Source organism: Sinohyriopsis cumingii, chromosome 8 (assembly GCF_028554795.1).
Source record: "Sinohyriopsis cumingii isolate HCF-2022 chromosome 8, ASM2855479v2, whole genome shotgun sequence".
In the NCBI taxonomy this organism is placed as follows: domain Eukaryota; kingdom Metazoa; phylum Mollusca; class Bivalvia; order Unionida; family Unionidae; genus Sinohyriopsis; species Sinohyriopsis cumingii.
Window position 1 is genome coordinate 116,728,283 of NC_142968.1, and position 17,349 is coordinate 116,745,631.

At 37.7% G+C, this 17,349-nt stretch overlaps 2 protein-coding genes across 3 annotated transcripts in view; both read right to left on the reverse strand.

The window, feature by feature from the left end:
- LOC149794469 (uncharacterized) overlaps positions 1 to 11,182 on the reverse strand; it is a 48,334-nt gene extending 37,152 nt beyond the window's left edge. Inside the window, exons 1-3 of one of the 2 annotated variants that reach the window (XM_089968711.1) lie at positions 11,035 to 11,182; positions 2,061 to 2,270; positions 719 to 825 (exon numbers count right to left, since the gene is read on the reverse strand). In XM_089968711.1, coding sequence (XP_089824837.1) covers positions 719 to 825; positions 2,061 to 2,154 — 201 coding nt within the window. In that variant the 5' untranslated portion in view covers positions 2,155 to 2,270; positions 11,035 to 11,182. Of the gene's footprint in view, positions 1 to 718; positions 826 to 2,060; positions 2,271 to 10,738; positions 10,933 to 11,034 lie in introns of those variants that run through there. The other variant, XM_089968710.1, reaches the window with a different exon arrangement.
- A 2,699-nt stretch (positions 11,183 to 13,881) lies between these two features.
- On the reverse strand, positions 13,882 to 14,244 carry LOC149794470 (uncharacterized). Its single transcript, XM_089969120.1, has one exon. The coding sequence runs from the start codon at positions 14,242 to 14,244 to the stop codon at positions 13,882 to 13,884; it is 363 nt and encodes a 120-aa protein (XP_089825246.1).
- Between the last annotated feature and the right edge of the window lie 3,105 nt (positions 14,245 to 17,349).

The window sequence follows — 17,349 nt, forward strand, 5'->3', positions numbered from 1 at the left end:
ATATTGATGTGAAAGGTAGCATATGCTACCAGACTGGGTCACCTGGCTCACACTGGCTTTCACTACTACGCAATGGACAGCCCTACCACGGCCTGAGGGAAAGACCATGGGAGATAAAAAGCAGGTGCCACAGATTTAGGGGGCACTGAACAACACTGTAAGTATGAAATAAGGTAAGTTAGACTGATAAAAAAATTATGGTATGCTAATTCACACATTTAAGGAAAACAAAGGTAAAATATTTACCTATCAAGGACCATTAAATTGTGTATTATTGTGTCACAGTATTAATGTCATCAACTTGTTAATGCCCATTCACTGTAAAATATTAATTATTATTAAAAAAATTATTGAAAGTATGATGACTTAAAGTGTCCTATGCGATGTGAAGTGAGCTGTTAAAACATGCATTAGTTCTTTAACAAAGAAAATGAAAAGGCACCAACTTGTCCACTAAGTTCTGATCAATATGGCTTTATTTGATCATTTTACAATTACTTGGCATCTGTCTGATATCTTACACACTAGAACATTGTTACTCAATTTTTTGAACCACTCAAAGAGAACTGAAGTTTGCTGAGAAAAAAACCTATGTACTGATAAATCAGCTCCTGGAATTTCATATGTCCCAAATTTAAACAATGCGTATTTTTACATGGTTTATGGCTTATAGAAGAAGACTGATCTTTGTTACAACTACATGCATGGATTATGTTACCTGCTCTTTTGTCTGTTCCAGTGTTAAGCTGTCTTCTTCTTCCTTTTTTTTCCTCATCTCTCTTTCTTTCCTCTGCCTTTCCAACAGTGCATCTTGTTCCTCTTCAGCTGCAAGTATACAGAATAATCTGAATCAACATTATATAAATCCAATAAACATACTGGCTCCAAGTTTTAAAAAATTTCAACTCTGTCCAAAATTACAGCTTTTAATTTATTGCTTAATAAGCTGTTTATTAAAGTGTACACAGTTAGCTGAGATCAGAAAAAGAGAGGTTGCTCACGTACGTGACATCAATCTAACGGCCAATTGCGAGAGCACCTGTCTAAGGACTCTGGATCAGTATGATGCATCATTTAGACATTTTTTCCAAAATGACTGCTTGCGTGTCTTATGAAAACAATTGTCAAGGTTTTTATAGTTTTTGTATCTTCATCAGATGGCACATCAACACCATTTCTCCAAAACTGACCACTCTGGTGGCCTAAGTGATTAGAGTGTCTGTATTGGATGCAGGGGATTGACGGTTCAATCTCTGGCTGAGTCATACCAAACACTAAAAAAAAATGGTACCAGTAGCTGCTTTGCTGGGTGACATGATAATGTGACTGGGTGGTACATCGTAGCAATACGACTTGATTGTTAAAGCTATGTTAAGAATCCAAACATGCACACACACACACACACCTAACACTGTAAAGCTTCTATTCAAGGATGCATTCTCTGAAATGGTTTCTGTCAAAGTCTGTCAAATCCTGAAGATTGATATTTGGGATAAAATAATGATGGTTATTAATGCATCATCTATTTAAATTTTGAAAGGCCTTCGAGCTAGGAAACTTTCTGCTAGACATCAGTGCTTCTTTAATAAAAGTTACTAATAACTTTTTATTTTAAGTAACAAATGAAGGAAGATTGACATCATTTGTGTAACATAAATGCTCTTTCATGTCAGAATTATATCTGTTGAAACTGTTTAAATTCTGAATGGTTTCCAAGAAGGCCTTTAAAGCATTTACTATCTGAAAAAAAATGTCTTTGAGCAACATGGCTTAAGTAAATATCATTCAAGTAAGAGATTTATTTTCAGCCATAAAATAAAAAAAATGAATAAAGGCAAAATTAAATTTATTATATGACATTCTGCACAAGAAGGCTGTACCAATAATCAATTTAGCAAAAAAAAACCAACACAGCTAGTCAAAAAGCCTTTCCCACTTAAATTGTATGTGACTGACTGCAAAAAATGTATAGCTTTAAAGTCATTTTGGTGAATTCAAGGCAAATTTTTTTGCAAAATAAATATTTTGTTTATCAAGGTTTAGCGTAATAAGCAAAATACCCTGTTTTTTCTTTTCCCTCTCCTTTATGATATGTTTCTTGAGGGCCTGGTACATCGTTTTTGTCATTTTTGGACGCTCTAGTAAAGCTGGCATCTTGACTGGTTTCTCAATTTTGTTCCAAAGAAAATTCTTATCCAATCGATATCTTGAGACTGTCAACCGTTTTATGTCTTTGTTTCAATTTTTCAAACCATACAGCAGTCCAAAGTCTGAAACATTTTAATCAAACAAATTAATAAAAACACAAAACATAAATTTTAGCATACATTATTAAAAGAAAAAGTTCTTCAGGAAGGTCTTGAATAATACCTGCATTTTTCTGCAAGTGGAGAAAATATCAACTTGCAAAATCATATTTCTATTGGTAATGTTTCTTACCAGTTACTTGTATTAAACTATACTTAAGGCCAAAGATTCTGGAGTAAGAAGGAACTATTATATTTTTTCTATCAATTATTTATAACTTGCATTATTATTTTGAATTTTTTTTTAAAACTACATGAACAGATGAATTATTTTTCTTGTATATAACTGGAGTTTTAGTGGGCATGAAAATGGGGTGCCAGTATTCCAACCCCAAAAAATGTAAATATAATGCAAATGATCAGAAATAAAAATCTTAAAAATAGTATGCCTTATTAATTACAAGGTGTTTTCTTTAGACTATCCCAACCAAATAAAATATTTAGGTGTCATGATGACTATGATCTGAAACAGAACCTTTACATTTAACAATCATAATTTATAACTAGTCATACTGCCTATGACATGTTGTCCACAACATGTGAAACAACTAGTTATATTGCCACTGACATGTGAAACAACTAGTTATATTGCCACTGACATGTGAAACAACTAGTTATATTGCCACTGACATGTGAAACAACTAGTTATACTGCCCATGACATGTGAAAAAATTAGTTTAGTTACACATATTTTAGAATATACAGGCTTTTCAAATTAGTGGTACTTTATATAATCAATTGTAAGTGAAGTCAAACTGCAAACAACATGATCTGCCATAGCAAAATGTGCCTGCAGATCAGGGTTGATGCTGTTTGTTATACTGTTATATCCTAACAAACTGCACAGACCCAGATCTGCTGACACATTATGTGGTCTGTGCAGTTTGCAGTTGGACTCGTAAGGGAGTAATTATGGTAGTCCACTAGCCTAAGACTAGTGTATTTCCTGACTAGTAGTTTTCATGATTTCAATAGTCCCATAGCTAGTGAAGTATCAGTTGTAACCAGTCAGTGTTTGTAGGAAGGACTAGTGAAGATTCAGCAGGACTTGTACATTTCTCAATCTACAAGTCCTTCTGGATAGAAAAAAATTTATGATAGAATCATGGCCTGATATGCATATAGTTAGGGACCCCACTCATACAACACAAACTGAATTTGAAACAATCCAAAAGCAAGCAGCAAGATTCTTTTAAAATATCTTATTATGAATGCATACCAGGATGTATGACCTCAATATTGATTAGTTTGTTTTGGAATCCTTTAAAACAACACAGAATGGAAAGAGAATAAATGTAACAATAAATGTTTAAAAGCATACAAGTCCTGTTCTACAATTTGATAAAATAAAAAAGAACAAGTAGAAATCAGCACAAATATACTTAATAAGAACACTTTTCCACCTAAGAACCATCAAAGATTGGATTTTTTTTAGCACAAATATTAATAAGAACTGCTGATTCTTCACAAAATGAAACTAATATATTTACAAACGTATTGGTTACATTTACTATGAAAGATGTTTTTAATCTTGTGTAGTCTATTCATGTCATCTGGTTTAGATCTGAATGAAGAAAAATCGCATACAATGAATACTGTATCTTTGGACCAAAAGACTTGTGAAAACTTCATAAAAAATTATTCTGAAGAAGAATGAATTAGGGTCAATCATTATATTTTTAGGGAAAGTTAAGGATATGTTATGCAAATACCTGCAATCAACGGAAGTACAAAAAATGCCAACAAAGCAAGTCATCAGGGGAAAAGTATTAACCAATCTTATTTAAATAAAGATAATATTGGATAAAAATATTTCCACATTTGTGAATAAAATGGTTGTACTTGAAAGAGATGTGGTTCTTCCCCTTGAAAACAAAATATAATGGCTGGGCCCAAGTCCAAAGCATATTTCATTATGTATATGGCCCTAGTCCACAGTGTACTATAGGTACAAATATAGCCCTAATCCAAAGTGTACTATCACTATGTACGTACATAGTCCTAGTCCAAAGTGTGCTATCAGCTGGTACAGACATGGCCCTACTCTAGTATTATCAGTAGGTAAATAAATGGCCATTGTCCAGTGTACTATCAATTGGTACATACATGGCCTTAGTCCAAAGTGTACTATCAGTTGGTACATGTATTATCAGTAGGTATGTATATGACCCTAGTCCACAGAATACTGTAGGCACATACATCGCCCTAGTCCAAAGTCTACTATCAGCAGGTACATATATACCCTAGTCTACAGTGTACTATAGGTACAATTATGGCCCTAGTCCACAGTGTACTATAATTAGGTACATATATACCCTAGTCCATAGTATACTGTAGGAACAAATATGGCCCTAGCCCACAGTGTGCTATCATTAGGTACATATATACCCTAGTCCACTGTTACTATAGGTACAAATATGGCCCTAGTCCACAATGTGCTATCATTAGGTACATATATACCCTAGTCCATAGTGTACTGTACATACAATTATGGCCCTAGTCCAAAGTGTACCATCATTAGGTACATATATACCCTAGTCCATAGTGTACTGTAGATACAAATATGGCCCTAGTCCAGTGTGCTATCATTAGGTACATATATACCTGAGTTCATAGCGTAATGTAGGTACAAATATGGCCCTAGTCCAAAGTCTGCTATCATTAGGTGCATATATACCCTAGTCCATAGTGTACTGTAGGTAAAATTATGGCCCTAGTCCATAGTGTACTATCAGTAGGTACATATATACCCTAGTCCACTGTTACTGTAGGTACAAATATGGCCCTAGTCCAAAGTGTGTTATCAGTAGGTACATATATACCCTAGTCCACTGTTACTATAGGTACAAATATGGCCCTAGTCCAAAGTGTACTATTAGTATGTACATATATACCCTAGTCCACTGTTACTGTAGGTACAAATATGGCCCTAGTCCACAGTGTGCTATCATTAGGTACATATATGGCCCTAGTCCAAAGTGTATTATCAGTTGGTATATACAGGTTTGGCACTGGCTTTAAAAAAGTTTGTCACCAAAAGAAATCAACAACCTCGATATTTTGTTGCCAATGTCCCAAAAATATCGCAATTTTCATAATATAGTACTACACATTTATCTCAACTTCATTGGGATGAAGGTAATATTGTCAACATAAGCTGTTGTTTTGACGAGGGGGACGGGCTGGAAAAAAATTGAAATTCCGCATACAAATGAAAGTTTCAAGGGGTGACCTATTCTTAGTGACTAGGATTTATACAAAGTGAAAATAACCAATGGAAATTTTGATTCAATGACAACAAAACTAGCTGGAAATATACTTGTATTTGACAACTTATATTTGTACAGTAGTTCACTCCACAGTGTGTAAAGTAATGTACATGTTTATCAAAAATCCAAGAATTCAAGTATTAGATCATATGTTAGAAAATTCATGTATCAGTCACATTCCATTAGAAAACACAAATAACACATATAGAAAAATGATACTCTTCATCTGATCTATGTCCAACTGTCAAGAAACACACATCACTAAATAATTACTTCATTATTCATTGTCCTCCATAGCACGTGGCTGTATAGCTGTTTACATGTACTTAAACTGGCCTAAATTTTGGTCAATCAAAGACAATTATCATCTTACCAAGGCTACTAAGGTGATGAGGCTTTTCATAGGGGAAAAAAATATGTGAACAAATTAAAAAAGTTTAACAAAGGTCCTAGCGAGATGCCCCACCTTTAATTAACTTGATAGTCAATCAACAGGTAGGTATCCCAACCAAACATACTGGTATAGGTAAATACCATTATTTCCACTTTGGTTTCTGCACAATCTCCACCTACTGTTGTCTGATGAGTAAAGGATCTCCTGTTATAGAAAAGCATCTTTCTCCTGATCTGGTGGTACATCTGTGAAAAGGGAAGAGGAGAAAGTTGGATAAATGAAATCGACAGCCCAAATGAAATGACCTGGATCACCCAATTATTCTGAGGGAATAGGTTGATCCAATGAGCCTGAAATTGTAGGAGGAGGTCGCCAACAGGTAGGCTGTCTGCAAACTATGGGAAGGGCAAGTCAATGTCTAAAGTTAGGAATCTTGAAGGCAGGGTACTTGGTAACTTGCTGCCTTTATATGGTAAACTCCTAGCATGTTTAGACTGTTGTCTCCAGGCAATGGGTTGGGATCTATATTGCACAGATGACTGAAAAGATCTCATGTCTGTAATCTGTTTATCATTGGCCTCCAATGTGATAGGGGCTGGTTCTTTTGGAATGCCTATGTGGGTTCACTGACAAATTGGATGGGCATTTCTTGAGCTGCCTGCCTTTGAACTTCAACTTTTCCTCAAAAGAGTAATGGTCATCCTTAAAGCCACAATATGATGAGGCTTGAGTGATGTGGACCACAGGCATGCGTCAAGTCGTATCAGGTCTAAGTTGGCCGAAGCAGTCAATGGACTGGCCATGGAATGATAAGCTGTCCAGTTAACAACTCTAGTAATCATGGCCATCACCTCCCAAGCATGGTTGTTGCTGGATTTCTATGCAAGTCAGAAAATTGCCAATCAGGCGAAATCTAGCATTGATGACATAGCGAATGTATTCTGATCTAGCTTTGAAATTGAACATATCTTTGTCCAATTTATAAGATAGTGGACAGAATATTGAACTGCTTCTATATTTTATCAAGGGCCGGGAGATAAGTACTGAACATGTCTGAGTGAGTTTTGTACCTGTAAGATGAGCATGTCAGTGGACCGTGGCTTTCTGAAAAGAAAGCCTTAGAATTAACCAGGTTACCAATTCTACCTGACAGCCAGTCAATGACCTCCTTAAGTTTAGCTAACTGGGGAAAGAGCCAAAGGACGGTGTCTTTTCCTCCTCATCAAAATCAACTGATGCTTTAACTTTGAAATCTTGAGTAGTGGTAGGTGGTAAACAGCATTATGAAGTTGCCAACATCCTATAAATTTCCTCGACTGCGGCCTTGAAGCTAAATTCAATCTGTTCCATGGTTGGATCTGAGTACAGCTGATTTGTAAGAGCTTTGACACACTGTGTCGTGTCCTGATCTGGTTCCTCTTGCAACTCTGGATAAGCTATACCAGGTGGCACTGAGGACTTGATTCCATCCTCTTTGAAAATATATCTAACTCATGTGTGGATAAGCAGTAAACATATATTATGGAAGTCCAGCACTGATGGAATGGAAAGCTGGTCTGCCTGGCATATGTTGTCCTGGATAATGGTGGTACGGAAGACAGTCCGGCTATCACTATATGGGGCTGCTCCAAGGCCTGGCTGGATGGACAGGTTTCACACTAAAATCTCCATCAGAGCAAGGGATTGTTGCTGATAGTGTGGCTAAACAGACAGATCTATTACAAAGATCCCTGCAAATCCTAGTTGGTTATACCATCTTATAAAAAAGTCCCATGCTGGGATGGCTGAATGGTCAGTGACAATGAGGTCGTATTATGAAATGGATCGAATGGATCCGGTACAAATCCCATGTGTCAGGACATACAGGCCCGAATACCATGCTCAGAGTACAAAATCTTAATTTTAGCATGACATGCCATGCTTCAAACTGATTAAAATCGGATCTCAATTTCACATAGGGCAGTGGTGATCTGATTTAGACTGCGCCGTGTTATGGCAGGTATGTCTACATCTTGACAATACATGGCAAATTAAAAAAATTAAAGGGGCCCCGGGCATCGGGCTATTGGATTTTTTGAGCACTGTAAGATCACCAAGTGAAACAAACCAGTATAGGAACATCAAAGATGAGTGTAAAAAAAAATTGTTACACATCATTGCTCTGAATGTGAATGTTTAAGCCATCTGTATTAAAGATTACTGAAACGTTTGTTGTTGTTGTTGTTGTTGTGAGGTTTAACACCATTTTTCAGCACACGATAGGCTATACATGGCAGGCAGTATTAATGGTGGAGGAAGAACCTGGGAAAACCCCGGAAAGAACCACCGACCCACATGAAGCCACTGGCAAGCTTTCTCACATACCCACACTGACCGAATCAGAGACTCGAACCCCCACAGACAGAGGTGAGATGGCAGTGATCCGTAACGGATAGCGCTTTAGACCACTAGGCCACTCGGGGCCCCTTAAAAGTTTGTGAACAATGGCAACGTTTCTTTGATGTAAGATTTTACACCATATATAAAATGCAAAGCATGATTATTTCAGAAGTCAGAACAGCGTTCAAGCATGATTCATTTCTGAAGGCAATGTAGGAAGCATTCAGCTATTAGCAAATCCCAGCAAATATAAATTTCAGAACTCCTGGTTGACAGAGTTTTACTATGTGAAGAACACATCAATAAAAGGGGTGGGGATTTAATTTAGTTCTTGAATGAATAAAACTGACATATGCATTATGCATGACTCATCTTACACTGCAAACTGCAATCATAAAAAGTACTCCATCTTTTTAATTTTTCATTGCCTACTACATTAACAGAACTGGATAAATGTTGATTTCTTGCATGGCAACATTTTTTTTTTAACTGGCAAAAAAATATTGAGGCTGGAGATTATTTTGGCAATAACCATTTTAAGCTAGTGCCATTCCTGAATCACATATATAAGTTTTGAATAAATCACATATATAATATACAGATTGTATGAATGTGCTCTTCTACCTTGCCAAAAGTTGGTGATCAAAACATCCCATTTTGTATAAAAAGAAAGATCATTTGTCAATGTACCAGTCATTGTCCAATATAGTAATGCTCCTCTATCAACAAGTGAACTTCACTGGCCTAATAGCTCTCACAGACAAGATTAAGGGTATTTACACTGGTACAATGTTACACTCCGCCACTTTGCAGGAGCTTGTAATAAATGAAATTAAGAAATTATGAGTATCAATTAATGGACAGTGAAAGGCGGTCTTGTAATCATGTGTTTTGTCCACACACACCCTTTCCATCTCTCTACCTGTTAACTATGTTCTTAATTTTAGTTGTAAAAAGCACTAATGTTTAAGTGATGAAATTATTCAGGATCATTTTGTGAAATTCTGACTTGTCCATAATGCATTCACTGGATGCTGTGCACATGGTGTTTTGCTACATTGATCACACAGCAGCCATATGTATAGTCTTAGTAAAACTGAGTACACAACCATCAGTCATACATATAGTCTTAGTAAAACTGAGTACACAACCAACAGCCATATGTATAGTCTTAGTATAACTGAGTACACAACCAACAGCCATATGTATAGTCTAGTAAAACTGAGTATACAATCAACAGCCATACGTATACTCTTAGTAAAACTGAGTACACAACCAACAGCCATACCAACAGACACTTCCAGGATTTTTTATTTGGTATGACTAATCTGATCTTGATCATTATCAATTCAACAACGCTACATCATAATGACATTTGTGCACTACAATATCAACCTTTACAACATGAACTTATCATATGAACTTGTAAAAACTAGAAGATAAATATTCTTATTATCAGTATCAGGCAGAGCTGTTTCATTACAAGAATGTCGCTTAAATTTGCAATCCCCTGAATCTGCGGTACCTGGTCGTTCCGTACCCAAGTCGTTTTGTACCCAGTGGAAATTGGTCGTTTCGTAACTAATGTGCTGGTCGTTTCGTACCCAAGGTGCTGGTCATTTTGCACCAATTAATTTACAAGTGTACAAGTATTTTCATATTTACAGCTCCCTCTTCCTAACTTAAACAAAGCATATCCGGGCACAAATTTTACCAAACACAGATAATTACAGTAATTGTATTGTTTTCACTGTATAATAGCATCTATGTACAAAACGGAATTAAAAAAATATTCACATTGCCAGTAAGAAGAAAAAAAAACGTTGGCCAGGTTTAAATAACTGAATAAGTCCATTATTTTTGTATAGTTCCAATTAACAATTACTTGTCATATTTCTTGGTATTATCTAGTAATGACTAACGTGTCCGATAAATTACAAATGGTTATCCCCTCAAAACAACTATACATTTTGCGATCTTTTGATAATGGGGCTGAATGCAGATACAATAGTGTCGTTTGTGTAAGTTTCTCTTCTCCAAGACCCAATACTGGTGTTAATTTCAATTTTTTTCGCCTGCTTTTAAAGGGGTACGAAACGACCAGCACCATGGGTACGAAACGACCATTGTTTTGGGTATGAAACGACTCATTTTGGTACTAATCGACTTGGGTACGAAACGACTTGGATACGGAACGACCATGAGCCGAATCCGCTACCTCATAATTTTTTTTAAATTCTATGCTTTTGGTGTATGGTACGTTAACGCTGATTTTTTTAAAATCCTTTCTTAATGCCTAACCTTTTCACACTAATGCAGTCTTAATGATAAGTCTGATGTTTGTAAAAATTCTATCAATAATAGCATGAAAATGATAAGTGGCAACAGACCTCGAAAATACATCACACTACTGGTGCCTTTGATTGACAAAATCACAAATTATTACTATTGTCAAATGTTATCATTGATTAAAATAAAACTACGAGTTACAACTGAAAACTGTACAACTATGCATTTCCTGCATAAATGGGCTATATCGTTAACAATTTTAACACCCGTAGTGTTTTTAAACTTCCTGTGTAACGTTAATTTTCTTGTTAGTAAAAGACATCCCAGATGTATCATTCCTACAGATTGTTTAGAAATATCAAACTAGCTTCATCTTAAAATCTTAAACTATAATTACACAGTGGTATGCCTCTTCTTCTGGTTTCTCGTACCCAAGCAGTTTCGTACCCGCGGCTGTGTGAACTGCCACTCTTTCCCAGTTAAAGAGGGCGGCCGCGAGAATTCCCTATCCCGTTCAAGTTCGATGTGCAGGACCTGATTAAGGGTTCGGGAGGCACAGGGGGCATGTGTTTGAAATAAACTATATATAGGTCTATACCGTATAATATTTATGTAACAAGTATTATATTTTTGCATTAAATATTTACAATAGGCAAAATAGTTTACAAATTAAATGTAGATATAACATTACAGCCATGTCGTTTTGATCAATTTTGTTTTACCCCATTGGGAACCTCATTTATGCATGCAACTGTTTTACCCCATTGGGAACCTCATTTATGCATGCAACTGTTTTACCCGTATTAACCGCTAACGATTTGCATTCTATGCATAATAGGTCAAGTTGATCAGTCACCAAAACCCCACCCCCACCCACAAGAACAACAACAAAAAAGAGAAGAAAAAAGAAAGAGAGAGAAACCAATTGGTTGTTTAAATATACAGATGGCAAAACAAATTGGTGCTGGGAGAGTTTAGTTCTGCCCATGAGTACAGACAGGAACGTTATTCCTGTACATCATTGGAAATTACGAAGACACGAGTGGTATGTCATTAGTACAGTAAGTTGTTTTAAACTTTATTTAAAGTATTTAGGTGCTTTATTCTATATAGATGTTTCACAGGCACTTGATTCCGGGGTAAATTAATGTGTACACTCACAATTTAACACATTAGTTTACCCCGGAATCTTGTGCCTGTGGATCTCATTTCATTACAGTGCTTCATTGCCTGAAGTCTGAACAAAGTAATTCGAAAACGTGTATTTCTAATAAGGGGATGCAATAAATAACGGAATACTTGTATATTTGGCACAAACGAAAGAATTTTTATATATACACAAAGGACTTTACTGTCTTCTGATGCAATTTAATGAGACATATAATTTTTTAGGAAAAAGAATGAGAGGGGGAAAGTTATCATCATAAAATGTCACCTTTCGAAACCTATTCCATAGGCAACAAAGACGCATGTAACTTGTCCCTGGAAATATGCACCTTTCTGTTCCGTATATGTTCCTTTGTTCTTCAGTGCTAAAGCGGTTAATAGGAGCCCCATTCATATATCGATTGGGAGATATACATAGGTTCAGAAAGTGACTTAACAACAATAATTTGTCCAGCTTAAAATGGACTCGCAGCTTTATGGAAATAAATGTTTTGGTTAGGTGTAGATTCAAATGAATCAGTCACATCATTATCAGATAATCTTTCCTTGATTCATCAAGCAACCATAAAATATTATCAGAGACATATATTACGTACATGCAAATTATACGTTATTTTATTTTAAAATAATATATTTTACTCTCTCTCGATCTCGATCTCTCGATCGATCGATAGTTTCTCGGGCCCAGAAAGACAAGCTCTGCGATCCTATCGACGGTGAACGCGCATGTGGCTCCGAAGTCTAAATTCCGATGCACACAGGCGGTTACATGTGGGGCATGGGGCACCGGTGGTTGGGGGTGGCAGGGACACAGCTTTGTGACGTATCTCACGAGCTGCAGCAAGACACTGGCGGCGGTCAGCCTCGAAGGAGGAACTGGCTTTTCTGGTCAGGGCTCGCCAGTGACTTGTGTCTGGTGTAGCGAGCTCGAGCTGGTGGGGTTGAAATTCTGCCCATTCGATGTGCGTCTTGAGATTGTCTTTGTACCTCTTGCGAGGGTGGACTTGGTTTTGGTTTCCCTGGGCTAGCTCGCCAAAGAGCAGCTGCTTTGGTATTCTGTTTTGATCCATGCGGATGACATGGCCAGTCCAACGAAGCTGGGCCTGGATTAGTTTGGCTTCGATGCTTGTTGTCTTGGCTCTATCAAGGACTTCCTAGTTGGGGATTCGGTCCTGTCACTTGATCCGCATGATGGATCTCAGGGAGCTCTGGTGGAATTGTTCCAAATTACTGATATGCCTACGGTAGACATCCCACGTTTCACAGCCATACAAGAGAGAAGTGAGAACAACTGCATTGTACACATTCATCTTTGTTGACAGGCATGTGTCATTGTACTGCAAGACCTTGGTTCGGAGTCATCCGAGTGCTTTACCGGCTTTTTGGATCCTCGCAGTGATCTCTTTGTCCAGGAAGCAACCACTGGATATTGTGTTGCCTAGATATTTGAAATTGTCCGCATTCTTCAGTTGCGTGTCGCAAATGGTGATGCAGGGTTGTGAAGGGACAGTGTTTTGGGCGGGCTGGAAGAGGACTTCTGTCTTTCCTAGGTTAATTGTGAGTCCAAATAAATTGGAGGCTACAGAGAATATGTCCATGATTGCCTGTAGGTGAGTCTCTTCATGGGCCACGAGGGCACAGTCGTCTGCAAAGAGTTATTCAGTGATGAGTCTTTCTATCGTCCTGGTTTTTGCAGCTAGGTAACGGAGATCAAACACTGATCCATCCAGGCGATATCTAATGTAGATGCTAAGGTCAAGGTCATGGATGGCATGGAGCAGTACCTGTGTGAAGAAGAGGTTGAAGAATACCGGAGCGAGTACACAGCCTTGTTTGACACCGTTAGATATGGAGAATTTCTCAGAAGGTTCACTGTCTGAGAGAATCTCTTCAGTCGTGTCATCGTGAAAGAGCCGGACGAGGTTGGTAAACTTCTAAGAACAACCAAGCTTCTTGAGTACTACCCACAGTGCGTCTCTGTTAACTGTATCGAAAGCCTTTGTCAGGTCTGCGAAGACGGCATACAGATTCATGTTCTGCTCAAGGCACTTCTCTTGGACTTGTCTCACTTCGAAGATCATGTCAAAGGTCTTGGGTCTGGGCGAAAACCACACTGAGACTCGGGGATGCTATCTTCTGACACTGCCGCAATAAACCTGTTGAGAATGATGCGAGGAGGTATTTTGCAAGCTATGGGGAGCAAGAAGATGCCTCTGTAGTTACTGCAGTCCGCACTTGTGCCTTTAGTCTTATAGAGGGTCACAACTGATGTGTCGCGGAGGTCATCTGGCATCTCTTCAGACCAGATGCTGATTAGCACATCGTGGAATGCCTCCAGAGTATGATCACTGAGAGCCTTGTACACCTCCGCTGGGATACCATCCTTTACATGTACCCTGTCACAGTTCATTTGTTTAATGGCCGTCCTCAACTCCTCCATCGTTGGCGGAACATCCAGTTGGTCGTGCGTTGGCTGTTGTGGTATTTGGTCAAGAACAGACTGACTGACCGATGATGGCAGGTTTAGGAGCTGACTAAAGTGTTCTTTCCATATGTCCTTAATGACAGCCTTATCCTTTATTAGTGTACTGCCATCTTTAGCAAGCAAGGAGGCAGAGCCAGACTTTGAAAGGTCAAATATTGAATTGATGGCGTTGCACAACTCTTTGGAGTTGTTAGTGTCGGCATAGTGTTGCACTTCATCAGCTTTCCTTTCCCACCACTGGTCTTGCGCATTTCTCTTTGAGCCTCAGCTTGATAGGATTTGAAGCGGTCTTTTGGGGGGATGGAGTTTGGGTCATTCTGCCAATCCATGAATACTTTATTCTTTCTGGCATATTTTACTACATACGTTGTTACTGTCAAGATTGACTTTTACTTGTCCAAGCAGCATTTGTGGAAATTATTTGCAGAAATGAGTAAACAATGCATAATCGGATACAATAATAATAATAATAATAATAATAATAATAATTCATAAAATAAATTCGATAACGCAAAAGTTCGGTTTTACAGAATAGATGAAACGCTGCCGGTGTTCATATACATACATCTTCGCTAGCCAAGTACCGATATGTTAATATATCTTCACTTTGTTTAATCGATCAGATATTTCAGTTCTTTGTCATGGCAACATCTATTGGATTTCATGAGTTGCCTCCCTAAGTGTGTTATATCAGCTAAACAATAGCGTGTAACAGTGGTACATTCTACATCGGCCGAAAACGGTGGAGTCAACTGACTTCAAATTTAACATCAAAAGTATGACTAAGTACCAGAGAGAAGCATTTTTTTATATATATGTATTTGAGGGAAAGGATGTATTTGTGCAAACAAGGGCCGGCAGTGAAAAATTGCATAGTTACGAGTCCATTCCGTTTGTGTGCTCTCCTTGTGTCGATCATGTAGGAACAGTGTTCAAATTTGAACAATTTTATTTTTTTGGATTGCCGCTGAATCCAATGAAATTCACAGACCCGAAGTACTCGAATACCTGATCGATCCGCCAAGCTGTAGATCGGCTAACATATCTGAACCTTGGTTAGCGAAGATGTTATACGTATCGTGCAGCCCTGAGTTTGTAACATTTCAGTATTGTTGCTTTGGTCCTGGAAATGGGAACTTCAGACTAATGAGCAATATTCAATATGTGGTCGTACAATGTTGAAATAAGCAAATTAAACAGCAACTATTCTGAGCAAATTTTATTTCCTTTCTACTGCAAGCGATATGTAGGGAAGTCTTGAAATTGATAATGACTTCGCTGTTGGCATTTGTAAGAATATGTTAGGTCTGTAATAAGTTAAAAAAGAATGTATCAGTTTATGTGTATGTAAGTTTAAATTAACAGTTTCATTGTGCATGACTCGAACGGATTAGCACCATCACCCTATAATCAAACTTAGACTCAGCTAAATATTCCTAGGTCTGAATGACTACCATGAAATGACTGCCCATCTAACACAACGGTGCTAGAACAACATTGAAGCAGGGTATTTACAACGTTGTTAGCAAGTTGCAGATCTAGTTATGTCAGCAGTAACATTGTAGCCCTGTAGTTACAACGTTGTTAGCCAGTTGCAGATCTAGTTATGTCAGCAGTAAGATTGTAGCACTGTAATTACAACGTTGTTAGCCAGTTGCAGATCTTGTTATGTCAGCAGTAAGATTATAGCACTGTAATTACAACGTTTTTAGCAAGTTGCAGATCTAGTTATATCAGCAGTAAGACTGTACCACTGTACCACTGTAATTACAACGTTGTTAGCCAGTTGCAGATCTAGTTATGTCAGCAGTAAGATTGTACCATTGTAATTACAACGTTTTTATCCAGTTGCAGATCTAGTTATATCAGCAGTAAGATTGTACTACTGTAATTACAACGTTGTTAGCCAGTTGCAGATCTAGTTATATCAGCAGTGAGATTGTACCACTGTACCACTGTAATTGCAACGTTGTTAGCAAGCTTCAGATCTAGCTATGTTAGCGGTAAGATTGCAGCACTGTAATTACAACGTTGTTAGCATTGTGATGTGATTTGGATTTTTAACGCAGCTTTATAAAAATTTCAGTCATATTGCTACGATGTCTACAGTGTGCCAGTTTATAGTGATGTTTAGCACTGGGGCATCATGCTGCAGATATGTAGCATGATGTCCCACCCAGTCACATTATCCTGACACCAGGCCGACCAGTCCTCACACTAACCTCTTAATGCTGAGCGCCAAGCGAGGCAGCTGTTAGTACCATTTTTGTAAGTCTTTGGTATGACTCGGCCGGGGATTGAACCCACGACCTCCCGCATCTGAGTCGGACGCTCTAACCACTAGGCCACCAGAGCGGTCCACGTTGTTAGCAAGTTGCAGATCTAGTTATGTCAGCAGTAAGATTGTACCATAATTACAACGTTGTTAGCAAGATGCAGATCTAGTTTTTTCAGCAATAACATTGTAGCACTGTAATTACAACGTTGCTAAAACTACAGTTTGGTATTTTCAGCTATGACATTCGGCATCATTGTAGAAAAGAAATGATGTGTGTTTGGTACATTACTTACATGTTGAACATACGTGACTCACATGTTTGACTCACTTTTGGAAAAGGTTACTGCGGGAATGATGTACTGATGTTGGTGGCGCGTGAAAATGGATCTGTTTTACTAGTAAGCATAAGACGTGTGCAACATATATTTTGATGACATTAAAGAAAACACATATGAAGAATTTTTCATGCATGGTGCCAGAGCTTTTGGGGTGTCAAAACAGATGACTAATTTTTTGTTGTTGCGAACATGACTAAAATTGTGTACTTGTAAATTTGTTACTCTTAAATCAGCAAACTGCATCACGCACCCGAAAACAATATTTTGCAAACTCATTTCTGCTGCCAGTGTGTGCTTCATGAACAAGCTGCTACTCTATCCATCGGCAGCTCCCAAAACCCCGTTAATATATCCATATGTCAGTGTAAACAAACATAATTATCTTTAATTTGAACTTAATTCATAAATGGTAGGCAAAGTATAAACTCTTTTTCATGGAATATT

Excerpts from the sequence above, each read along its gene's own strand:
- LOC149794470 (XM_089969120.1), bottom strand. The coding sequence starts at position 14,244 with ATGGAGGAGTTGAGGACGGCCATTAAACAAATGAACTGTGACAGGGTA.